The sequence below is a fragment of the Serinus canaria genome, chromosome 2 (assembly GCF_022539315.1).
Source record: "Serinus canaria isolate serCan28SL12 chromosome 2, serCan2020, whole genome shotgun sequence".
NCBI classification, from domain to species: Eukaryota; Metazoa; Chordata; class Aves; order Passeriformes; family Fringillidae; genus Serinus; species Serinus canaria.
Window position 1 is genome coordinate 58,532,693 of NC_066315.1, and position 27,159 is coordinate 58,559,851.

The following is a 27,159-nucleotide window of genomic DNA, read 5'->3' on the forward strand; positions in this document are numbered from 1 at the left end:
CTCTTGTTCTGACCAAACACTGACTACTCTGCTCTTTTCCTCTTTGAGCAGCACTGTTAAAAATACTTGAACTCATCTCAAATGACATTTTCATTTTTATTGTCTGAAGCTGCTAAGATCAAAATCAGACTTAATTGCAGGCCTATTACACACTCCTCTAATTCTATCAAAAGCGATGCAGTCACTGGTAATTAACACCAGAACAGGACCGATCACAGCTAAGCTCTTCGTCACCTTACATCCTCTTATGCAAGAGCGAGGGAAAAGGCTGCACCGGCTGAGCCACCACACCAAGCCCTCCCTGGGATTCCTACACCTCTCTGTCATCGCTTTCCCAGCGCTATCTCCCACCAACACGTTTCGATTCTCACCAGTAGGCTGCTGCTCATCTCAGTGCAGGGTGCCAAAGCAAACCCCAGCCTTTCCCCAAGGAGATGCACTGGGGCTGGATGTTTTCAGGTGTCCAGATGCCGTGGCACTGAATGCTGGGAATCCTCCTCCAGTGGCCAGTGAAGTGTGAGGGAACAGAGCTGTCACCCCTCACGGCCACGAGCAAGGTGCTATCTGATTCAGTCCTACAGCTATGATGACCTCCGGTTTATCACAGACGTGAGCATACTGAGGCTGCCTGGATTCCAAATGGGCTCTTGGTACACATCTATTACATCTGCCAATTGGAATTGAACAGACTTGGAAACGATGAGCAGAAGGAGATGAGGTGTTTTGAACATAAGCACTAGGAAAAAAAAAAAAAGCAAAACCTCCCTAAACCTTCCTACAGTTACTAAATTTTGAGGAAATTTTGCAAACGCCACATCCAATAACTCAAACACTATTTCAGCTTCAGTGGTTATTCTACAGTCAGTGAGGAAAACTTCTATTATTTAAGCCACGGCATTTATTTTAAGAAACGCAGTTGAAATATTCTGCACGTTCTCTTTCCAAGTGCTTTATGCTTTTGGCATGACCAAGCATCTGTTGAAATGCTCAGAAAGCTACCTGTCATAACAGGGAAGCCTCTGTCTGGAGAGGCTCCTGGAGGCCACCGAAAAAATGGTCCTGTTCTCACGGGACACACCAGCCAGATACACCCTCTGCACCACCCATGACATCAGTCAGGAAGAAAGGGAGCTATCCTGCGTAATAGCTTTCAAGTGTACTTACTGGGAGTTTGGGGAAAGGACTGCAAAAACCCTACAGTGGTGCATTCCTCCAGACCCGGACTCTTTTGCAAATATATTAAATGAACATTGGGGTATAATTTAGGGCTTAGCCTGTCCCAATGCATTAAAGGCTGAGCTCCCACTCAGCCACAAAGCAGGGCATGACCAGGGACTTAGTATTCACTCTCAAAACCAGTCAGCAGCTGTGCTTGACACTCTTGAGCCTGTAGGGGCTGCCTCCTTAATGATAAGGATGTGCCAAAAAATGCCACAGGGAACATCCATATCAACAATACCTGTGTGTGTTTTTCTTGCTTGGATATTTATTTTTGGTACATAATAAAGACAACGATCCATTTTATGCCTCTAAAAATACTAAGAGCAATAACTATCTATCTGACCATGTAACTGATGGCCACACTGCTTGCAGCAGGTACCACAGTGCTTATGCTCAGCAATGCCTGACACATCCATCTGTCCCATTTGCATTCCCAGAACTGTTCAAGGAGTCAGTCTGGTGAGAATCATCAGGGAGACTAACAACCCAGTCTGGTGTAAGGGGGCTTCTCTTCCTTTTATCCCCATCAATGTTTTGGAAAGCAATGCTTTCAAAAAAGGTCAAACAGAATAAAATCTAGAAAACAGGGACATTTTAAAGTCAAGATAAGTGCTGCTTGTCTATTTAAGCTAGAGCTTTGGAGCTACACACTAAATAGCTTTATTGCTTTTCAAGCAGCAGGTATTTTTTTTCAGGAACTGCACATGATGAATGATAAAATGAACAAATTGTCATGTTTTAAAAGTGTACCTAATATACAGCCTCAATAAAATACCATCAGTGAGTTCTTAGTGTCCTGGTTTTTAAAACCAAATCAAAGATCCAGCTGTTTAATCTACAAAGAAAGTGCACAAACATTCTGGGTATTGATTTCAGCAGTTAGCACTGAGCACACATAAAAATAGTGTTGTGAATCTGATTTTCAAGAAAAAGAATTCACTTTGGGCTCCCACACAGAAGCCCTGGAAGACGTAAGCCACTGCATCATGGGTTTGAACGGCAGGAGGGAAAAGCTGATCTTGCAGGCAGTGACTGTCATGTGAAGCGCGGGCACAGGGGGTGAGGTCAGGAGACCAGGGCATCTATTCTGGTGTGCACTGCAGAGATCCTGCCCAGCCTCTGCCTGGGCAGCCAGCGAGCTCCCCTGCCACCATGCCCCCCGATGAAAACGCCCAGAAACCTGCTGCTGAAGGCTCTGGGAGCCAGCAACCTACACTTGTGGGAAAAAGAGTCAGGAAAAGACTGCCCCATTCATGGCAAAATTCCCTGATACCTTTTCTGACCTGGTTTGGCCCTTAACTCTTTTGCTGGGGGAGGTCTGAGAAAAAAACACACCTCAGATGCCCTGAGGCAGGGGATTGTAGCATCTCTCCTCTCAAGCTCCTCTCCCAAATCCCAGATGCCATGGGAACTAATTTATGGAACTTCCCTTGACCCGACTCTTCTGCTCCAGAGGAAAGCTGGGCAGTCCTCCTGCAGATCAGGGGTGCATGCTGAAGAGCAGCAGCAGGGCAAAAGCAGGCAGCTGTACCCTGAGCTGCCAAGCATGAGCCAGGCAGGGGCTGGCAGCTCCAACTCTGGGGATTCAGGTCCCCATAGGACAAGGAGCAAGCAGCCCTGGCACTGCCAATGAGGCAGGCAGGCAGCATCGACAGAGCACCAGCAAACACTGAGGCACATGTCTTGCTCCATGTGTTGCAGAATCTCTGTCCCTTTGCAGCTGTTTCTCTCCACCTTCAAGCTCCCACTCTGCAGGTGTACACGTTTCATTCACTGCCATAGCCCCCGTGTGCCGCTTGCTCTTTGCAGATGTCTAGACGCCCGCTTCCGTGTACCAAGGACCGAGTGAGGCACATCATCCTGACCAGGAAATCTTCCCTTTGCCAGCAATCAGGCAAGCAAGAAGGGGTGCCAGTTTTTGGATGACATGCACAGCTCAGCTCCAGACTCTTTGTCGGTGACTATTTGGGTGCTAAACTTGGTCTGCTTGGACACTCCTGTGAAAGGACAAGCCTCTCAAAAAAAGGGGAGCATATTATTCAAAGGGGAGCATATTATTCAAAGAGCAGACAGACTTCAGAATGAAAAAAATAAATACAGTAAAACAGAACAACCACTCAAAAAACAACAAAACAGAAAATAAAACACTTCCCTCAGAGGGTCAGCTGAGATGACCCTCTGGCTGTGACAGATTTTGCTGTATTGCATCTGATGCAGTTAAACAAAAAGATTATGCTCTGTGCAATGAAACATGTTACTACCCCATTGTCTTTCACATACTTGGTATAAAATTGTAACAGGAATTCCTACAGATTTTTGTGCTACTTTAAGGATTATTTTTTTTCTTTCTGAAAGTGATTTTCCTTGGATTTACTCAAACTCTGTTTTAAGATCCAAATGCAGTCAGAGCTGGTCCACAAATAAAAATAAGATGGCTTGCTCCTGCAAGGGGCCAACCCTGGGCCAAGGACTAGAGCTGGATGGGAGAGCAGTGAATGGAAACAGCAGGAGTGTGTTTTATGTGGCACTTTCTAGTGCTGCCACTTGGACCTTAACTCAACAGAGCAGCAAAAGAGCAGCTGTTCACATCATGATGAATAAAGATCTATATAAAACTTCCAGCTGCAAATACGCTGAGGAATTATTAATCTTAATATAATAGAGATGCTGTACACTCAGTCACTGGCTCACAAGTAATTTCAGTCTCTATCCAGAGAAAAACAGCCTTCGTGGCTGCTGGCTCTCAGCACAGCCAGCAATCTCCTTGTCTAAACAGCCTCAAGACGTTGCTCCCTATTTCTAGGAAGGATTTTCCTCCTAAAAAAATACACATACCTAAAAACCGACCCAGGTCACACTCCTCTTACAACTGTTAGACTCACAAGAGAGATGCCCATCAGAAAAGGAGTTACTAATGGAATGGATTTGTAAGTCCTGGGCACCTTATTCACTGGGACACCAAGAAATCATTACTGCTCTCATGACATCTTCTACCACAAGACCATAGAAATGTTCTTCTAATCCTTGCTGCCTCATCACTCTCCAAGGATTATAAATCCAGGTCTGAGGGTAAATCCAACACAACAGTGTCCTCCCTGAAGCTGCCCAATCCCTCGCTCTAGAAACTCAGTAGAGTAGAAATTCTGTTGAGTTTCTACTCAAAAACATTTGCATTCAGCATTAGCCACAGCTTTCAGTTTGGACAGTCATACCCATGGCCATGCATGGGTTAAAAGAAAATTATCACAAGAGCCCTACAGAAGGAATTCATTACACACTCTGAGGCAGATGCCCTGGACAAGCTCATACTTGCGAGCTTGCCTTTGGCCATGCTGCTGACGCACCGCTCGCACCCAGCACGCTCCCGTTTGTGGTGAGCACAGGCTGGCCCGGGATCCTCGGGTGTGTGTCAGGTGCCGTCAGCACCATGTCCTTCACCACTGCCCATCCCAGCCATCCTACAGCGCCACTGCCAGCATCCCTCGGTGACTCCTCCAATCCCAGACACACCCTCAATGCCACGTTTTAACTCGGTGGCTCACGAGTGCTTCAGCAAATGCAAGACTTTGAATTCCCACCCTTGTGAATTTGAGGACAATGGGGCACCCATCTACTCACAAGAGTATCTGATTAAAGGCCAATGCTTTTGAGGTGCATGTCAAGATAAACACTGACTCATATGGGACAGAGACAACACAGTTTCAGGCATAAAACCTTTGGCGTTCAGAGACACCAGTGAGACAATATTAAATTAGAAATGGCTGCCTTTTTTCTCAATTTTAACTTCTTGCCAAATGACATTTATTTAAACTGCTACTGAAGACAGAAAGCTGGGGCTATGTTTAAAGGCTTTATCTCTGTAAATATTTGGAGAGCTATAAATACTGAGCCATATTCATAATATGAATATTGCACTTACTGTTCTGTTGCCATGAAAATTACGACAGATAGACTTCCAATTCTTAATTTCTCTGATTTGCCAAGTACTTGTTTAAAAAGGCAAAAAAAATCTTATGTGAGACATTTTGCTATTTAATTAGACAATGGAGTCAAAAGCCACAGCACAGAGCAGGAACTAAACACCCAAGGGTGGAGGCAGATAAAGCACGTAGTGCAGTAGCATGGTATACAGCTGTATGCCCCAAGTGAGACTTATTATAATCAGACAGTCCATGAATCAAGCCCTGACTACTTTCTGTGTTTGGGGAAAGGAGGGAGCGGGATGGGAGGCTGGCTGAAGTTCTGAAATAAACCTCCTTGCTTCTTCTGAAAGTCACATGAACACTGATGGCTTCCAACTTTCACAGTACTTCTGTCCATTTTTGGCCTTTTTTTTTTTTTAATTTTTATGTAGGAATGAATTAAAAGAAGGAAAACGTTTCAAGGCATTTTATAAAAGTGCAGAGCAAGGATGTCGCAGATGAAGGCACAGGGAGCTGGGCATGGAGTGATCAAGTTCCTATCTCCAGCACTGCCAGAGAGTTTTTGCTTTATCAGAGATCATTATTTCATTAGAGCAGAAAAAAAAATCATAACAACTTTTTACATATTTCCAGACTTCGTTGTTTTATCAATCTGTGCTTCAACCTCCTCATAAAACAAAGACAGTAACCATACTGCTGGGAGACCACTTCTGGTCCTACTCCACTTCCCGAAACCACCTTTGATCCACCTGGTGCTACAGCTTTGATTACGCTGCAGTTTTTTCTGAGAGCATGTCTTCCATGGAAAGCATCCAAATGCAGCAATAAAAATAGGTCAGGTCTATCTTATAACTTGGATTCAAGGTTTTGACCTTCAGAACAGTCTGATTAAACTATGAGAAATATAGAGTGATTGGATTCCACACTGTAAGTTGCTTGAGGGTGATGCCATTGGTTGATGTCACTTCTTTTTTTTAATGAAAAAAAATCCAAAAACCAAATGGATGGAATAGACAAGAATGACCGATGAGCATACCATGAGGTGCTCTGCCACCAGTGCTACAATGAACTGAAAGGCTTGAGATCTCCCACTGCAAGTAAATAAAATAAGAATGAAAGATTTCTAAAACTTTCTCAACATACAGAGACTATTTTCAATCAATCATTCTAAATATTGTCACTTTGAGTAACATTGTTTAGCAACAGCTGTTGCACTAAAATTTCTGACTTGAATACTGACAGGCTAACACCACAACCATGCTTAAAGCCAGTAAGACAGCCAAGGAAAATGCTGCAAATAATAATAGCAGAACTTGCCAAAAAAAGCCTTATAGAGTAGCTTATCTGCTGCTGCAAATGGATGAGACCCTGCTGCAGTTGGTGGAGCAGGATGTCAGTACACGGCTGGGAACTGAGGAGGATGGTGAGGGTAACGATATCTCCTCTGAAGGGAAGTATGGTGAGGAGGTGATGGTGACCAGAATCTGTGTTTCTACACCCAAACCAAGACTGTGTCTCTATCAACCTGCTGACTTCAAACATGAGGCTCTAAAATGAGTCAAGTTCCAAGGCAGAGATAGAAATGCCAAGGTCTTAAAAGGCACTGCTCTCCTAGCCACACTCCAGCCTTACCTGGGTATCCAGCCTAAGAAGTACATCTCAGTCTTGGCAAACCAATGAGACCTTAAAGCCTGCTGAGCACAGTTAGAAACAATTGTACACAACACATCCAGTCAAAAGAAAAAGTTAAAAGCCAGGTGATTCATGCCACCTTACTTTTAACACGTACAGGCTGGACAACAACAGGGTCTAGTCACTTTGGCTGCCATCACAGCCAGCAAAACAAGATGGGCACTCTGAAGGTGTGATTTACCCAAGCAGCTTCAGATGTTCACATCAGAATAAAATTAATAGCTCACTAAACTCTATGCTGACGAGCCTTCCCCTGATTACAGAGAGAAACCAAGGCAATTAGCTCAGCAGCAGACATGTAACAAACCCTGAAATGTGGACTTGCCCCTGTCACTTGCCCAGGCCACAAAGCATGAGTGTCCCACAGTCCCCGGGCAGTGCTGTGAGGCACACACACTTTATCCAAAGAGACACGGAGCAGATCTCCTGGGAAAAGGCCCCTGCAGAGGCAGAGCCCACTACAGACACAATACTCTGCAGCAACTCCACCAGCAGGCATTTCATTTTGGGCAGCCACCCACAGCTTTCCACAGCAGAAATACAAGACCATCACCCCAGACAGTGGTACGCTGAAACCCTTTCCCCTCCCAGAGGGAAAGATCAGAGTCAGCTTCACCACAGCTTAAATTCAGTGCTTTGGCTTTTCCACCCTGACTTTGGAGGCCTGCTTTAGCTTGGTCCCAGAGTCAGCCTCAGCACAGGCTGGGCACAAGGTGGTCATGGCCAGAAGGCAGACACTTGACCAGCTCTCTCTGCAGCCTCCCTCCCTGTGCCTGTGATGGGACTACTCACCCCTCCCTCCCTTCCTCAGAAGGGTGCCACAAAGCAGCAGCTCATTTCCCTGCAAAGACTGCAGCAACCCCCCTAGTCCCAACAGTGCTCCTAACTTCCACTCTGGAGCACACAGGAAGTTCTGGAGCACCACCACGTACAGTTTCAATGGCCTTGCTGTTGTCATCGTTACAAAACTGGATGGCATGCTTAAATCATAATAAAAATAGAATCTTAAGCCCTATTCCTGTTAATGACCACTTCTTACCTCAATTCAAATGTGTATTATGCACCTTTTTCTACTACAAAAAGGGAAAAGATAATTTAATAATAATTGGAGAACCCAAGGGCCAAATTTCATCATCTTTTTCTTTATTTTTACTCCAACTGGAGGAAGAAGAATGTTTTTACTCACCAGACCATTTTCCTACAAACATCTACTATTACAGTTAGGGTTCTAGATTAACACTGCCTGTGATTAGAGCAACTACCCCTGTAAAATCTATTTGAGCTAAGAGTTTCAGGGATTTCCTTTAGGACAGAAAAACTGCAGAGCTACTGCCCAGCTTCACTATTTTCACTGCACTGTCTTGTTCTTTGCCAAGCCTCTCCAACCTGCTTCTATCTCAACTGAGGCTCCCGCAGCCTGCAGTGGGGCTGTGCCAGTTCACATATTTTAAGGTTTTCCTGAAAACTGGGAGGGATTAGAAAATGAGGCTTTGATGTATTCAGGACATGTGCTTGAGATTACTTGTGTACCTAGATGCTAGCACATGTGCCTGCAAGTTGTGGTCTAAATTTGTTTGTCCCTGGAAACTTAAGTTTGCAGCTGTGGGTGGAGTTTGTGTACAAGTCTACAACTGCATGCCAGTTTGTGGTCAATAACACTCTATAACCTGTATTCAGTAACAAGATTTGAGTCCACATTGAAGAATATTATATCACCGCAGAGTAAGAGCAACAGCACATAAGGGCCACATAATATCACAATATCACTGCAGAAGAGGTGCTTGAAAATTAATTTGAAACCCATTTAGAAAATTATTTCAGGATTATTAAGGATTGGTTAAAAACTACCATCTAGAATTCTTTCTTTTTGTAACGGCACAGTCTGAGAAATTTTATGAATTCCTGCGCCTATGGGAGAGATTTGCATACTTTATGTAGCTTTTTAAAAAATTCTCATATGACAGATACTATCTAAATATTCTTGTATATATAAACAAGACTGATCCATGCTGCACTGTGTTACAACCAGACTAAATACTCTTCACTGAAGAGGAGGTGTTACAAGATCTTAATATGGAGTGCTGCAAGAGAAGCCAGGATTTTTTTGGGGTTTTGCCTTTTTTTCAACAAGTGGTATCTTCTGTGGACTTCTCTGAGATGTAAAACCAAACTGACCCATACCAGTTATGCTTCTTCAGCACTTCACAACTTCTAGACACGCAATTCCTGTTCAAGTCAGTAAGAATTTTACAGCTACCCCTTCATGCTTTGCCAATTTTCTCTGGTGATTTTGTCCTAGAAATGTAGAGACTTGGTACATATATACAAGTGGGACTATATTAAAACCCACAGCAGGTAGAAAATAATACATCCCAGGGAAGTTTTGTTTTTGACTCTCCTCATAATCAAAGCTATGCACAAAGCACAATGAGGCACAGTAAATAAAGACATTTCACACAGACAAGCACGAAAATCTTCCAAAACAAAGAAAATTAAATTATCTTTCAACTAAAGAACACACTGCAATGAAAGACTAAATGAGCAGTTCTAATTAAAACCATGCTGTGAATCTCCTACTTTCCACCACCACAAAACATCAGCTAGTATTTGTGCATGTACAGCCACCCTCCAAAACCAGTCAAGCAGCTTTCCATCCAAACAATGCAAGACACGGCAACTCAGAGCTGCAAAACATATTGAAATTATTTCCATAGCAATCATAATAACAAGACATAAGGCCAGAATAGGCAGGGAGGGGGGCTGGCAGCAGGAGCTCAGCCCCTCATCAGCCCCAGTGCTTCCTGCTGGTTCCCGGCACTCTGCTGGGAGCACCTGCGCAGCATCCATCCCCTTGCTCCACATCCATCCCCTTGCTCCACATCCATCTCCCTGCCCTGTGGCTGCATCCAGTGCCCTGCTGCCCTGTGCATCGATGCTTGCCTTGGCAATGGTCTGTCTCATCCAAACCAGGCACTTGCATCCCTTCTCTGCCCGTGCTCAGGAGCAAAGCGTTACATCCCGGTGGGCGCATACAGAGAGCCAAGGCGCTGCTAGTCCTACCTGCCGATGAACACAAGCAGCACCCTGCGAGCCCTGCTCAAGCTTCTTTATCCTGACATGTCACAACCATCTGAGGCTCAGGTGTCTCTGCTTGCAGCGCTACACCAAGCAGCTGCCTCAGGTGAAAACGCTAAGAGGGGGATGAAAAGTCAGGACTAACCCTCTATGCGTGAGCTGCACTGGGGCTTCATGCACAGCTCATCTCTGAACAGCTCTCCAGAAACGAAACATGATCTCTCTCCCACCCTGCTCCCTTCTAGCTATTTATCTGTTTGTGCAGTCACGATTTGCTGCGGGCTTCCCAGGCAAGCCAGTGTCCTTCCGTGGGCAGAGAGCCGAGGGGACAGGAACGTGCGGCTTATTAAGCACAGCAAGTGTGGGTATCCATGGCCCGTGCAGAACATGCATGCTGATACTGCTGTTTTCATGCTGGCACAGGGACAGCAAGCAGCTAAATAGAGTAGACTTCACTGAACAGTCTAAATTGCAGACTTAGATGACACGAAGAAAGGTACGATTTGCCCAAAGACAGAGGAAAGTAATGGGAAGATTTTGCACAGTGATGGAGAGCTTGGCTCCAGTATCATCACGCCTGACTTGCTATCAAGACATCCCGTAAAAGCTTCAGAGACTTCATGGCCATTAGATGTAGACAGGCACAATGGTGGCAGAACAAAAACAAAAGGCAGGCAGTCATCCTGTGGGATCCCAAAATCACAGAGACTGAAGACAGAGGAAAAGGAGGATCCAGTTACTAGCATTCACCTGAAAATCATCAAAAGGAAGTAGCATTATACAGGGAAACTGCAACTGATGCCCCAAAAGCACCAGATTTTTAAAAGGGAAAGCCCAGTAGGTCTCCTGAAAAGCAGCAAAGAGGCCTGCAAGAACAGAATGCAGCTACTGCAACTTGCTCCCCTTTATCATGCTATTTTTGGGCAGTTCACAGCCCCACACACTCACTCCTGACACCCAATCTCTTTTTACACCCGTGGCAAGGCAGCAAAAATGTCTTACGCTAGATTTTGCAGCTGAGTAACCTGAGTGGCACTGCATTGCACAATTAACTGCCAGTTAATCAATGTATTCTTGCTTGATAGAAAGCTTAAGTACATATTCAACATTTCATCCAACTTTAGGAAAGTTTAAGGATGTATTTAAGTACTTGGTTTCACTGTAACAGATCACTTTGCTCCACCTCTAAAACATTTATTCCCCCTCTCATTACACAGAACTGGACCAGCAGTATTTCTAAATGAGCAGGATTGCAAGTGGCAAGGAAGCTGTTCTCTTTCTCAGGAGGACTGTGGCTTTTCACCAGGATTCACATTTGGCTGTAACACCACATTATCAATGTCCCAATGAGCAAAACTCCTTGAGGGAGACGCCAGAGTCTGTAACTCCCCAAAATGTACCCACACTGTGCCTGCAAGTGCTGTTTACTGCATTTGAAACCTAGGCAGCAGACTTTTAAATCCCAGTGTGCATAATGTCTGCATGCAAACCAAAAGCAGGAGTTCCTCTGCTTTATTGGGTATTGAAACATTAAAAACAGGTGTTTTAAAAGTGCATTACAAATCTGTCTGCAACCTATATTATTTTTACCATGTGTAAGTAAGCTGATCACTAGCATGTTTCAACTGTTTCAGTGAAAATATGCAACTCCTGCTAAATTATTTCTTAAACATGTCAAGGGAGATGAAAGTTTATTTGAATTCACTGCACTGACAGCATGCAACAAATTTTATTTCTGTGTATGTATACAGCAGATGCTGTAATGGGTCATCTCCCTTTCATGGCATGTATCAAAGTAGATCTCAAGCTATTCTTCACAAGGAAAGAAATTATAAACCCCTGCTCAGAAAGGAAGATGCAATGTGCTTTTAGAGAGCAACTGAGTAATTGGACACCATATTTTCCACTGATTCGGCCTGTTAGTTGAAATAATGACTAATTAAAATGGAAAATCTATATTATAACCATATATACTGATATTCCAGATCACAAAGTGTGTTACAAATGTAATTTTTTACTCTTCTTACATATAAAAATTAGAAAGTATAAAACCAGAAATTCCATAGGAGTTAGGTTGGTGTGTAAGGGATCTGAAATTTGAACTGGCCCCCAGTATATATTGATACAGAATGCAGGCAATATAATTTTCATTATATACGTTTTATGTAATTTGGAGTACCAAGAAAAAAAATGTTTTCCCTGAGATATTACTTTTAGGAACAGAGGACAGATGTCTAGTTCCCAAAGCAGACTTGTAAAAAATTAATCACCTGCCTCATGCAGGTTAGCAGTATTTGGCAGGTAGGTTAGCACAGCTCATAATGAAGCATCTGGCTTTTGGTAAAGCTGCATTTTAATTTTAACTCTGTTTCATTTCAGATTTTGGGTACATGTTAACGTGCAATAATCTGGCAAGTCTGGAGCAGATTTGCTGATTGGTAACTTTGGTGTAGGTCTTCTCAATTGCACCAAAACTAAGTAAAGTGACAACTGTGGTTCATGCCCAGACCACAGCCTCACATATCACCTGAACCTCCGTGAAAAGCTATTTTAAATCCACTTGTCAACACCTCACCCATCCAGTCTTATTTTCTCAAAAATGGCTAAACTAAGAGCCAGCAAAGCAAAGCCCTAAGCATGTGCTTGAATTAAGCAGGCTAAGCTATCTGACTTGCGGAGTGCCCCAATAGGGCTTTGAATGCAATTTGGTTTGAGTTTGGTTTTTTTTTGTTTGGTTGGTTTTTTTGTTTGTTTGTTTGAGGTCTGCAAGCAAAAGATCTACCTGGGTTTTATTTTTCCTTAGAAAAGTGGGTAGCCATTTCTAGCACTACTGGTGCTAGAAATGGCTACCCACTTCTGATTCTGTGACAGCACAAGAGACATGGCATCTGCAACTTTTAGCAGGAGTGATGCAATATTAAGCACAGGACAAAAAGGATGGAATGGGCAAGAAAAGGATATCACACTCTATCAGTCAAGAATGAGTCCTGATTCATTGCTGAAAAGTAGTAATGCCCATTTTAGAGGTACGCTTCCAAAATTATGATGACTTGCCCTTTTAGATCACATGCAGAAAAAGCCCTCTGTCCACAATGAAAACAGTTCCCTGAGTCAAATGGATGAAACACAAGGCCTGAGGAAAAGTAAATCAGAGAGGAATCAGAGAGGACTACTACAGTTATGTTCTGGCTTTCTTGACTTTGCAGAGACTTCTATCACACTGGTTGTAGACCCGCAGGGTATATGTGCTGCTGGTTACCAAAACCAGACTGAGGGGGAGCAGTAAGGATGGCTCTGTGAGCAGTGCTGGAGGTAAAGATGATTCCTCTGCTTCCCCTCTAATCTAGAAGGTCTTTGCCATATCAACTGCCCCCAGAGGCTAGCTAGAAGATAGCCCACACAGTGACAGCAATGCCACTGACTACTTTATTGCAAAGAAGAAGACAGAAAGGAAACCAGGGGAGGCCAATGAAAAGGACAGTTGGGAACTGATGTCATCACCCCCTTTCCCAAGGGAATGGAGACAGCACCAGCAGAGGAATGTGAAGGCTTTCCATCCTCTCCTCCCTCAAGGCCATAAGCAACTTCTGCTTTGCCTGCAGCCAGAGTCCAAACTGAAGGCAAACCTAGGGCTGAAGCCTTAGGAAAGGCTGGAAAGCCAGATTGAACATCTCAGCACCCTAACAGCCGGGATATGTACTGCGGCGTCCATCATGCTGAGCGTGGGCGAGGGATCATTTTTAACAGAGAGCAGAGTGCATCCCCCAAGCACTGGCTGATGGAAACTTCATTTTTCATTTGAAAAGGGTGGTTGCACCAAACAGCAGAGGCCTGTCCCCAGGATGGCTCATAAATCAGAACTGAAGTTGCATTTTCAGGGTCATGAAATCTTCTCCAGCTGACAGCAGCACACTTTCCAGGATGGCTCCCTTCTGGACTTACCCCTCCTCAGGGAGGCCACAAGCTAGTGATACAGCTGTGCTTGTGGAGCTACTCTGTGGGACCAACTTCATGTGAGCCCCAAAAATGAGAAACTTTCTCCTTTCCAAAATACACTCTCCTAATAAAAAAAACACCCAACAACTGTGATGAAAAGCTTTCAATGGGCATTCTTCCATTTGCTGGATTTATAGAAGCAATAGCAGCCTTAAAACATCTGCCAAATCATTCTACTTTTCAGTTTTGATTATCTGTCTGCTAGTTTGAGGTTTTGCTTTAACTATACAGATGCATGAAGTGAGAAAGCTATTCAGCTCAGATTTACTCTTAAGAAGTACCGGCTGTCTAAAACAAGGCTATAAAGTGTAGGTTCCCTGTCTGGTTTGTTGTGATTGCATGGCTTTGTGCTATTAATTGCAACCTGGCTAACAGGTGCTTGCCAATGTCTTTATATGCCCACCATAAGGAAGGATTATATTTCCATCTGAACAAAACAGTGATGCTGCCTTCTAAAAAGAAGCTAAGAGCAGCACAGAGAGGAAGTCCACCGTGGCATGATGAGTTGAATCACTGCTTACTAATGAGAATATGCCCTCTGTTCTGCCCTGATATACTCAGAGAGGGAAGGGGGAAGCAGCTAACACTATTTTTTCCACGTGCTCTCCTCTTGCTCAGGTGTCAGATGGCCATGAGCTGGACCCACAAGGGACTCTTTTTTCTTTCTAATTCCCTTGACTCACTCAGCAATGGTGGCAGTTCTGTTGTTTAAAACAAACTTGCAGCAGTGGGGACCTCTACCAAGAAAAGCACTTATGAACACACTGCAGGTCCCATATGATGGGAATCTTCATGGGTTCACTCTTGCTGTGCAGCACCACAGCACTGCTCCAAAGAACTTGGCCTGCTCTGTCTGGAAGGGCCTTCCTCTTGGCTTCCTCATACCTTCATCTTCTTTCTATCATCAGAGTTGAACAGCTCTTTCCAGTCTTTTCCTTTAGCTCTTGAGTTCTCTCTTGTTCCCATCCAGCCTTCTGGTTATCACAGGACTGTCTGACCTCATGCTGTTGGCTGTGTGTGAAGCCATGGTATGAGAGGCGCTGATCAGAGTGTGATGGCCCATGAAGTTACACTGCTTTGTCAACAAGGCTTTCTATTCCCCAAGGGATTTGCAAAAGGTATTCATTGCTTATAGGTCTGAAGGTGAAAGGGCTGTGGTAGATAGCTGTGGTGGCCAGCACCTGCACTGGGACTTTGTGCTTGTTAACCGAAAGCAGCAAAACCAACTGATCCATGGAAAACAAACAATAAGTCACTCCATGTGTTGCTGAGGTGCACAAATCACTCAGGGGCATGTTGGTGCCTAATTATGGTGGTGTGGAGATGTACAAAAAATACCGAGGTGGTGATTGCCATAGAGGAGAATTTGACACTTGTTAGTCATAAGGGGATTTAAAAATCCCAGTGTATGGCTCAAGGCCTTTGAAAATCAGACCTGAAATGCCTAGAGATCTTGCCAAGAAAGGACAGAGATGATTCTTGAACAAATCTCCCAGCATAAACAACATTTTGACTATGTAAGTCAGCAGACAAATCATTGTGTTTTGCCTGTAAAATGAGGGTGTTCCAACAATTCAGCTCTGCACAGGCTCAGATGAAATTTTGTGTTGCAGCACAGGAGCCAAATACAACCTCTACCCTCTCACTCTAAGAGGTACAGTGAAAGGCAAGGCAGCATTCACTTTATATTCCATAATAACTTAATTTTTCAAGAGGAAAACAAATTCTGGGTAGTACTGGTTACTTAGATAAAAAGGAAAACCCCTACAACTAATTTTCTTTCCTTTTTCTAACCAATTTATCTACTTCATGTCAGGAGTGATCTTGAAGAGAATTCACAGCATATTTTGTGTCAGAAAATATAATAATAGTCATGGCTTTTAAAAGTGCTTACTAGACTACTCCGTGCATTGGAATATTTTCTTTCACTGTTGAGTACACTCTTCTATGGGAGTACATCATGCCCTTTAATTAAACATTCTTGAGTATTTGGATTTTATCTCATAGATACACCACACCCTGCTTGTAAAAATTCCATCTCAGGCAGTCAAAGGGCTTGACTTATTTCAAAGATGAGTTATTAATTAGAGTATCTACAGACCACGTATTTATAATCTGGTGCCATCCCTCCCTGGGAGCCCAAACTTTTATCGGCTGCATTACTTACCTGCAGCTGAAACAGAGCCATCACTGGCTGGAATGCAAACCCCATCTTGTGCACCTCCTCACCACTACTCTCAAAATGAAGAATTGTGAGATAGGTCCAAATGGAGGACATTTTTAAGGTGTTCTGGATGTAAACCCCTTGAATTAAATTCACCTCACTTAAAATGTGTCTGTAGCTATGTAATGTTGTGGGTTTCCTTACTAATCCATTCGCTTTATTTTGCTTTGTTTGAAAAATCCTCATGCAAGCCACAAACTCGTGAGAAGGAGTAGGTGCCAGCAGGATGGTAACAGACAGGATTTTGCTCCTCAGAGTGGTCCCAGGTTTAACGCTCACCTGACACAATATGCAGCTTCCCAAAGCCTGGTGCCAGCCAGGGCACCATCCCTCTTCTGACTCAGAGGTGGGAGTATTCCAGTCTAAAATCACCAAAGGCAACAGCAACTCGCAAAATACTTCCCCAAGCCAAGGGGTGAAAGCCAGTGCCAGCCGTGAGCTCACCAGCACCGCTCCCCAGCACCACTTGCTTGCCAATCCTCTGCGGCATTTTTAGCTCGCCAGGCGCGCCGGCTCATCCCACTCTCCGATCGTTTAGCAATCAGGAACAGCGATAGCTCAGAGCTGCCATGGCAGCCAAACACCCAAACAGGCAAAAGCAAAATGTGAGAGGGAGGAATACTGTGTTACCAAGCTCATGAGCCTTCACAGGCAACTTGGAGTGCTCCAAACCGTTTCATTCCTAAGTGCAGCGGGGAAGATGCTGCCATTCCACAGAAGGAAATCCACAGGAAATCCTGCTGGCTGGAATACGCCTGGGAGATGGCACACGGGAGCTTCCAGTGAGCAAGTCCCACACATGATTCAGAGATGATAAGCAGCAAGTGGTTGACAGAACTGCTGCCACAGGCAGCCCCCAGCACGCACCAGGCTTGCCTGTGCATGGGTCAGTATGAGCTCCTGAGGCAGCCTGCCATGCTCAGCTCTGCCCACGCTCAGGTTTGGGAGAGAAAAACAATCTCATACAGAGGTGGCATTGCACACAGAGCCAGCTCCTCAGCTGTACATGGGGCCTTCTCCAGCTACACAGAAAAGTCACCAGACTGGAGGAGCCAAGGAAAAAATTGGCCCCCAAGCTTGGGCTATGTGTAATACTCATGAGAGACTCCTGCCCTCCTATGCTACTACTCTCCTCATCAAGCATACTTGCCTCAGAAACCTTTGATCTTCAGACATTCCACCTCCTAAAAGAAGAGATGGATCAGCAGCAAGGAAGCTAATGTTGCCTAGGAAAAATAGGTAAACCTGCTCTGGCTGCAGAGAAAGCAACCTCCTGGCAATTTTGCTTGGGAACCATGCCACAAACAGTGGATGTTTTTTGGATTTACTTCTCCTCTGCCTTAGCATGCCCAACAGATTTGTGGAGGTATTAATGTGAGAACATCTCCTACTTTGGGAAGCAAGATGCCAACGAGAGCGGGTTTGAAACAAAGAGAGAAAAACTGAGAGAGGAGAGAGACCTCATCCATATTCTCCTCTTGTTGAAGATAAAGGGGGAAGAGCTTTAACAACAGCAGAATGAAAGCAAGTTTCCCCAAAGTACCGACATAAGAAAGACCTGATGGTCAACATGGGAAAAATGTAAGAGAAAAGGGTAGTATAAGAGGTCAAAGCAGTTTTATGAGCATTTTCCCCGGATCAACAGAAGAGAAAACACCAAAAATATTAAAGAGCAAAAAGCTTGATCCAAAATCTCTCTCCTGAACACACTCAGATTCTGCTTGAGCTTACATCTGGGTTTGAACTTCAAAACTTGGGCTCCTTTCTGCGTAACCCAGTGGGATGAATCAAACCTGATCCAAACCATCTGGAAACCTGTTGATGCTTCAGAGATGCATTTTTCAGTGTGCCAGTCACCAATTTAACAGAAAATACTCCCTAGATTTCCTTCTCTTCCATTTATTTATACATACTTATGTTTTTCAGGTACTTCTTTATTTGTACTTACTATTTGTCTTACAAAAATATTTATAAACACTTCCTTTCTTTTTGGAAGTACTTTTAATCCATCCATCTACTCAACTCTGGTCTAAGTCAGAGCTTTTATGCATTTCTTCAAACAGATAACTGGCCATGATGGCAATGTCAGCACAGAAAAGCTTTTTCTGCATCTCTTTATGTTTATGTTCTTTTTGGAGAAACGGACGTTTGGGTTGTAATAAAAGGACTGAAAAATACATTAATCCTTATTAAGCCGGTAGGGCCAATTGACAGGGCTGGGACTGTCTGCTTCCTCTGCTCTCCCTTCATGGCCTTCCGTAATTTCCTCTCCCTCTCCCTCTCCCCCTCCCTCTCCCTCTCCCTCTCCCTCTCCCCCTCCCTCTCCTCTGACACTTGTTTGTGTTTGGAAGCAGCATGCTCCCTCCTGACAGACTGGGACAGGGGATAAGAGGGGAAATGTCTGGACACATTTAGTCCAATTAAATGTTGGCATCACATTCAGTCTTTCCAAAATGCACGTAAGAAACTTTAAGTGCCAAGCTGGCCATTGCAAATTGATACCTCCACATTTGCATTTCCTTGCATCAAGCCACAAACAGAGAAGGCATTAATTGTAAACAAGCATGTCTGCCACATGCCACTCTTTATTATCATTCACAAATGTTCTGCTAAAACTTTTCAACTTCCAGCAGACAGCTTCTATAATCCCATGTCACTGACAAGTTCTGGCAGAGCTAAAGTGTGTTTGCTGCTGACACCTCCCCTCACTTTCCTCTTCCAGCTGTGGCAGCAGCACACATTTTCACAGCAGCATTCTCTGCCCAGCGTCATCCCAGCCTCCCACCATTCCTTCCACAGACGTGTTTGCTAACAGGGGCTTACAGTAAATAAACAAACGTGCACAGCCCTGCACGTGTGGTCCGTACATCATCTTGAGCCATCTGGGCTTTCAACAAGCCACTGCTCCCGCAGCACGGCTTGTGGGCATAAGCCCAAGTCGTGCGAACATGGCAGCATTGCCCTGGCATCCATGGGTCCTGTGGCATCCGGGCAGTGATAAAACCTGGGCTCTGCTGCACAGAGGGACACAGCCCTGATGGGTAGCACTGGGAGTTTAACTGCTGGGTGAGAAAGCAGCAGCTGAGGAGGGACAGGCAGGCTCCCACTCTCTCCCACTACTTTTTCTTTTTTTGTTTTAAACAACCAAATCTTGTTCTTCCTACTCCTGAGCAAAGCCCTTTAAAAATGAATGAGACTACTCATATAAATGAATTAAGGGTCGGTTTAGAGTGTTATTAAATTAAATGCTTTATACAGAGTAACTAAAGAGCTTGGTGGAATTCATGAAACTAGATTCAGATCTCAGATGCTTTCCAGAGCAGCTGGAAGGGTTTTAGAAACTGAATAGAAGAAACTCTAAAAGCCTTTGCTCAGAACTCACTGCAACATCCAAACCAGCAACATACTTCTACATCACTGCTACAGCTCTGCACTCCAATATGCATTCACAGATCTGATTAGATCCAACTGCCAGTTAAGGACTAAATGTACTGAGGCACGTCCCCAGCTGATTTCAGTATAAACTGAATAAAGAGTATAAAGTCTGGAGTGTGACTGCACTAGTAGGTCCATGGTCACCACTGAACAGCTGAACACTCGCTGAGCCCTAAACAGACAGAGCAGCAATCCACCCTGTATTCACATTGCTCTTGCATTGTTTTCAGCAAAGCCTTGGTCCACCCGGTTTAAAATGTGGTCTAAGGAGTGGTCACATGCAGGCATTTCCGAGGACAAGAAAAATCTCCCATTAATTTTTGTTTTTAGAGAAGAAATGGTGCTCGCCGCAGAGCATTGAGATAAACAACCTGGCTGCTGGTTACACAGTTTGGTACCTGCACAATGGGGTGGCCCCCCGCAGATGCTTTCACAGCCCCTCGACTGCCTTCTGTCTCGTAATGAGCTCGGTGGTGGGATTTCGGCTGCACTTCGATGCGCAGTTCGTAAGGTCCTGAGTGAGATGGCAGCTGCCAATCCAGAGCAGGCAGGGATGGGCTACAGTGGAAAGGAAAACAGATTAAAAATTAACATCAAGCACACTATCACAAACCACAAGCAGCCAGCACGATCACTTTAGACACCGAGTCTCGCAGTTCATCCTTCACCATCTTACAGTTAAAATTTAATTGATAAGGATAATGTCATGACTTAAGTAATTTAGAAGGTATCAGCTATTTTAGGAAGATTTATGGGTCGAGCATATCTGTTGGCCCAGATGCTATCTGATTTGTATCCAAAAGTGAAAATTTTTAAGACATGGATTACAAATATCATCTATATTAACTCTCAAAGCAAAATAAAAAAGGCAGAAAGACACGGGGGAGTTCTAGGAAGACGATTTCTGCTTTGAAAGTGAATGCCAAACTAATTTGGCATTTAATGACTCTAATTGGTTTCAACAAATCTTCTCTGTTTACAAGGGGTGGAAAGAATTAAAAAAAGCTATTTCCCTGCTTCACTCCCAACACAAAGCATGTCTGAGAGCCTCGAAGCAAAGCTGATCTCTTTTGGGTTAATGCACTTCAAAGCAGAAAGCTCTGAAATCAGAACTTGCTTATGAATCCTATTGATGGTGATGAGCAAGCCTGCAGAACATGCAGCTCACTCTTCTGGCTCAACACTGACTCTACAATTAACTAAAATACTAAGCACCACCTATTACCATCAAGCAGCCTGACAGCATGTAATGGTGGGGAAGTGAGATTCTTAGAAACCCTCTTCCAGTATAAAACCACACTTGAAAATAGCTGGGAGACCTCTAAGAAATGCCAAGTTGAACCTTTGAAAGAAAAGAAGCAAGTACAGTAGAAACAGCAGCCCTGAGACAGACTGACTAATCTTAAAATTGAAGCAATAAGCTTTACAATTAAAACACTAATTTCATGTCCACTCTACATTCTTTCCTTTGGTGAATTTTCTTCACTGAGTGCCCTTCAAAAGTCTTTGCAAGTAGTTAAACGGCCCAACTGCAACACACTGCCCTGCCCTTTTATGTGAAACTTTATTACTTCTTCCATCAGCCTGGAGAAGATAACCAGCAAGCAGAAAATTGTGGCCCTTTGTAGGCGCCATGGGCCAGGGCTCCCTGGCACTGTGAGACGACTTGTGCCACCACAGCCTGCAGGTAAGGGCTCACCAGCTCTCCCCAGCCTGGAAGGAGGCTGGAAACTGGGGATTTACTGGATCCTTGCCTCACTGCTGCAGTCCAGGGCAAGGACAGTCTGGGCAGCAGAGATCACAGCTGAAATTTTTCCCTGTGAGCTGCCTGAAGGGGAAAGGATGTGCAAGAGCTTCCACAATGGATGGATATACTACAAACACACGTTCATCTGGAGGCTGGATACTCCATGTTACCATCCCAGTGATCCACACTCAGTGCACTCGGATATTCTACAGGCACTACAGCTCTCAGCAGCCCTGCTGGCTCCCCTGCAGGACAGGACTTCTACCACTAGCACGGGCACTTTTTTGCTTTGCCTTTTGGGTTTTTGAGTGCTTACCCAGCCCTGTATCTGGAGCATATTGAACTGACACCTGTTACCGCCTGTGTGCGTATGCACTGCGGAGACTTCAGGTGGTGCTAAGTTTCCCTGCATTATCCTTCTTCACTTTTTACAAGTTTGAGCCATGTATCTGCATGCCTATGGACACACACTATAGACATTACAGGGGTCAGCTGGTGCCACCAAGTCCCATCCCGGGTGAGGACCAGGATCACCTTTGCTCCCTGAGCACCTCCTGCTACTCCAGGACATCCCAGTGGCAAGTTGCAGGCTCCAAACATCAAGGTATTCTGTTCTCTAGCCTTCAGGACACGGAGCCCAATAACAAAGAGAAAGGGAAGTATCCATCCCAGCTCACCCTAAGTGGAAGCTTATCTAAAAGAAAGTTGTCTCTGCAGGTTCTGAGCTTCCATGAACATCTGGAGTCAGGAGAAGCCGGGAGGGGCACCCTCTCCACTGGCAAGATCCTGCCAGGGACAAACTCTGAATTTTCCTTCTGCCCCTCCACACATGGAAGCCCCTGCCTCAGTTACAAGCAGGATGTTGCACCTTCTGAGCTCCTGTCCAAGCCTTTCCCCCAAAATGGCCAGGGCCTGCTCTGTAGGTGAGGGGAAACTCTTCTGCTACTACACACTCATACAAGGAACGAGGAGACAGCAGAAAATTACAGACACATGGCCATTGTATGTAGCCACTGCTCTCTGCCTAGCACTTTTGGTACACATATTTTAGTCTGAAAAAAAAAAAATCTGGATGAAGCATATTTGAGTAATGATAAATGACAAAGAGTAGAGCAAAACAGCTGTGTCTCTCTTGGTGATGATCAGCACACATTTTTAAACAGATGTTTCTGGTTTTAAGTAAATTCTCACTTGATGGATTTTTTTTCTGAGGATACAACATCTATCAGATTAGAAATTTTTAACACTTAATTAAAAAGGAGAACTCTGACTGACAGCATGTAGCCCTCAAGTGAAGAGGGCTGGTGGTTTTTTTAAGATACACAGAAGTCATAGTTTTGTAATTAATGACATCTCTTTGAAAGAAAAGAACCAAAGAAGAAACACACAACCCCCCCGCCCTTTCAAATCAGCACCTGAAAATGTTAGTATAAATAAGCTGTAAAATTCATGTTCTCAAATAAAGTATGACAAAAATACCATTTGCTGTTAACCTCAAATCTACAATCAAAATTCCAAAGCACCACCTGCCCAATTATAAATTGACAATTAATGGGAGTTTTCCTGATAAAGGAAGCAAAGTGATGCATTTAGCAGTGTCATGGACTGGGCTGTCAGAGCTATTTCCTATGTTAGGTTATCTTCATCATGCACTTAATTTTCTGCAGCTAAACGTGGTTAAAGGAAAAAGCCACTAAACAAATGGTGTAGTGGTAAAATCAAATCTGGTTGCTGAAAATATTAATTTGAAAAGGTCCAAACTACCTCATCAAGCCAGTATCACGTGGGGGTTAGAAGAGCCCCACCACAGCCGTCAAGAAGAGGAATAAAAGGTCTTCATGCAGTCTTCCTATCAAATACACATCAGTCTTTTTTCCTCAGATGACATTTTCCACCAGCTAAAAACCTGTCCCGTTTCTTTCTGCACCCTAATAAATCTCACTGTAGTCCTCCTAAATGCTATAATGAGGTATGGTTGCTTCAAGGCAGGTTCACAAAACCTGGTGCTAGGCTGTAGAAAACTGGCTCAATATAACTCCGTCCTACATAAATCAGATTAAAAACCAGATGAATAGTGATTTATTTTGCATACACCAGATACACAATATGATTAAATCAAAAACAGATTATCCAGTCTGGCTGACTTCTGCCTTTAGCAGAAAGATTTATCAAGTTACAAAAAAAAAAAAAACAGGAAAAAAAAAAAGAAAGATACTAAGCAGCCCACTGAAATATAGACAGGGAGGAAACAAAGCTAAAAACTTCTGCTAAACTTTTTAAAGAAAGCTCCATTTTCACATGACTGGTATCCATTTGGGAATTAAATTATAATTACACTTTCTAAGCTACTAGGTGCCCAAGGCCACTGGAAAAAGAGATTCACAAACATTTTTTTCCCAAACTGCAGAAGGTACAAGAACAACTGCCAGTCTCACCCTGGGGCTACCCCTGCTCTTGGACAAATACTGCAGCACAGAGTCATCTACCCCAGACAGCTGCCTGAGAGTGGCATGAGCCACTGTCTAGAAGGAAAAGATGCTCAGTGTCTTTCAGCACCCAAAGTAAAGTGAGTGACCTAGAAGGAGTACAGCTGAGACTGGATGAACTGTGCTAAACTTAGGTTTTTCTGACAAGGACTTTTCCTATAGAAACAAAAACACAAACTAGAAAAACCACAGGGCTGCTGAAACTTTTACCAAGCTGCTAGCTTGAACCTGCTCCAACTCTGCACCAATTGCAAATACGGTTATGATTTACTATTTATTACTTGTCTCACATTGAAGTAGAGGCCTGTGAAAGATCCCTGTGTGTGATTTTGAAAGAGTAAGAAAACAACGGTGATGGCTACGTGTCCACCAACTCGATTGTGGTCAGAAAAATACACCTGCTTTATATTTCACCTATGACTAAACACGGGCAGATTTTACTCTCTCTTTTTTTTGAATTTCCTGCTGACAATTGAGCAATCTGGCTGTGGGCTGTTAAAATAGATGCTGTGTCCCACCCTAGACTTGGCTGTATTTTGCTGGCATGTGGAGCAAGTAGCTCCTCTGCGAAGCGCATGAGGCGCACTGGAATTCCTCATGCTGAAGTCTGAAAACATGAGTCGTCGTCATTCTCCCACATAATACTTCACCCTTCTGTCCTAAAAATTCATACTCAGAGATTGGTTTGCATGGAAGTTTCATATTTGATGGCTTAGAGAAAGGACAAGAAACTATTGCTGAAGAAATGGAGATAACAAGAGTCTGGCATCGCATTTCTGCTTATTTTGAATTTAGAATCCTAGGGTGTTAAAATGAGCTGGTGAAGGAAGGCCATTAATAAGATGCTCACAGGGTTGTTTGAATGAGCTAAAAAACAGTTGGGAGAAAGCGTGGGCAGGATTAAATCAAACAAACAAAAATATATCAGTTTACTGAGACAGGCTTCCAAGCACTCTTCAGCCTTATGGTGCAGCAACCAAATGTAATAAAAAGTCACTGCTATGTGATGGCAAAACAAACATGTTGAAAGCATCCAAACATTCCTATTCAGCAGGAATATAGCAGAAAAGAAAAAAAGATTAGCGGCATTTTGGCCTCTTCCCTGTCCACTTCCCAGTGCCAGCCCCTCAGTTAACACTAATGAGCCCCAGGAGATGGTCACTGCCACACAGCCACAAGTCCCCACTTCACTGAGTCTTGCCCAGACAGCCCAGCCTGTGCTTTGTCTGAGGAACTTCCTCTTGCCTGCCATAAACACACAAGTTCGCCAGGGATGCACAGGTCAGCAAATCTGGTGCTGCTGCACCACTGACTACCTCATCTCCACCGACTATCTCATCTCAAGATTGCTGGTACCTTTTTCTTGAGAAATTCAACATTTCCCAAGCAGGGTTCCCCTCTATCTCATGGTCCCAAATGAAACATCTCTAAAAACACAAAAAAACAAAACCAACCAAACAAAAAACTCCTGCAAAATTAAAAGCACCTGAAAGGTCCCCAAATAAAAAAAAAAAAAAAAAAGAAGAAAAATGTCTACAACATTTTAAAATCATAGTTTGTAAGGCAATTTCATCATTTGGGGCCTCAATTTTTGCATGCTTGAGTTTAATACTGAGTCCCAAAAGCAGAACCCAAAAAATCCACAAAAAACCCCAAAAAAGCTCACTGATGCAGACAAAAGTCAAACGTGCTTTTGCAACTTGCAGAGAGGTATCCAACCATACATTCTCTACGAACTTCAGTCTCCATATGTAAAACTACATAAGCACATGCCTGTGAGGTCAAAAACATACATGCATATTTTTGAGGTTGAAAAAGAGACTGCAGCTAAAGAAAATGTGGGTTTTGACTGTTAAAAAACAATAAACTGGGGAAGTAAACACCATAGGGAGTTTTAAAAGTCACCTGTCTATTCCTGGAAACTCCTTTTGGTGTGGTAGACCTCATATATGCCATACGCCCAACCAACAAACCCAACCATTTCTATTTCTCTTGAAAAACACTACATTTAGTGCAAACTCAAGTGTTAAAGGCCAACACACTCCTTGGATTAAATCAATTACACTTGATATAAATACAATGCACTACTTTTCAAAGAGTAAGAAACTGCCTCCAGGAAATCTCAGGTTGTGTTTAATCAAATACAGCAGGTGAAGAGGAAGTCATAAAAAATGTGCAAGATACCCAGAAACATGGCACTTTGGTGAGTGACTATACTTTTTGTTGTGATATAGGGTGATTTAGGACCTGCTTCTGAGCAGGTACAGAATCCAAAAAATGGAATTTTAGTTTGGAAGTAGTCACTAACAGTGCCCCCATAGCCGAGGGCAGAAGTCCAGCCCTGTACTTCCATTTTGGTTTTGACATTTTGGCCCACAAGACATCCTGCATTACGTAGCACTTAGGAGAGATGGAGAAATGGCACAGAAGGAACACCACTGACACAGCAAGGGTTTGAGAAACACAGAGCCTCCCCTGCTTGTACAGTGACTGCCCAATAGACTGCTTCTCTTAAAATTATTTCCTACAGTAACTCTAAGAGACATACTACAGACAGAAACTTGTTGCATTTGAATGAGACAGCACAATGCACAAATACAAAAAAAAAAAAAAGTTGGAGATAAAAGCTGAAAGAGAGCTTCACAAAGACCATCTCTTACTCTCTGCATCATGATTTACCTCCAGGGGTTTTGAGTCAGACTATATTATATATTTATATATATATATATATTTAGATAATTTTTTTGGTCTAGGAAAGGTATGATTCCCATTGTTACCTCAGCGCTTGTTCCAGTGCTTGCCCTGAAATGTCTGCTTGGTCTTTAAAAATTTTCTACATCCAAAGATTTGGTGCAAGGCCCTGGGCTGCAACCAAAGGACTGCAGCCAAATCCCCACCAGCCCTGGGTTAACCTGTGCAGCTCAAGCCTCAGCTGCGAGGTCAGGCTCTATCCTGCCACCCTGTCCTGTGATCCTCTGCACCCGCTAGTCCCGTGCAGGAACAGTCACATGTTCATGGTCTGGAGGCAGATGAGCCCAGATCTGCACCACAGAGCCCATGGCCTGGGGACTGGGCTGAACATCCGAGCTCACAAAACACATAAAGACTCTATTTCTGTTAAGGCAGGCATTATTATAGTCTCATTGTATACTCTTATTATTCCCCTGCTCCAGGATTTGAAAAGCCTAAAGCGGACTGAACTTTAATTATGACAAATTAAAAACACCATCAATTTTAGTAACAATAGCAAAAAGCAGTTTCCTTTTAAGACTGATGCCCACTATAAAACCTTGGGAACGGAGACAGCACGCAGCCGATGGTGTGCCTGAGCCTACTCCCTCCTGCTCCCAAAGAGATGGG

At 43.8% G+C, this 27,159-nt stretch overlaps 1 protein-coding gene across 7 annotated transcripts in view; it reads right to left on the reverse strand.

Moving 5' to 3' along the window:
• NFATC1 (nuclear factor of activated T cells 1) overlaps positions 1–27,159 on the reverse strand; it is a 110,156-nt gene that overhangs the window by 70,888 nt on the left and 12,109 nt on the right. For all 7 annotated transcript variants that reach the window (XM_050970827.1, XM_050970830.1, XM_050970829.1 and 4 more), the window contains exon 3: positions 19,965–20,124. In XM_050970827.1, the coding sequence (XP_050826784.1) occupies positions 19,965–20,124 (160 nt within the window). The remainder of the gene's footprint in view (positions 1–19,964; positions 20,125–27,159) is intronic.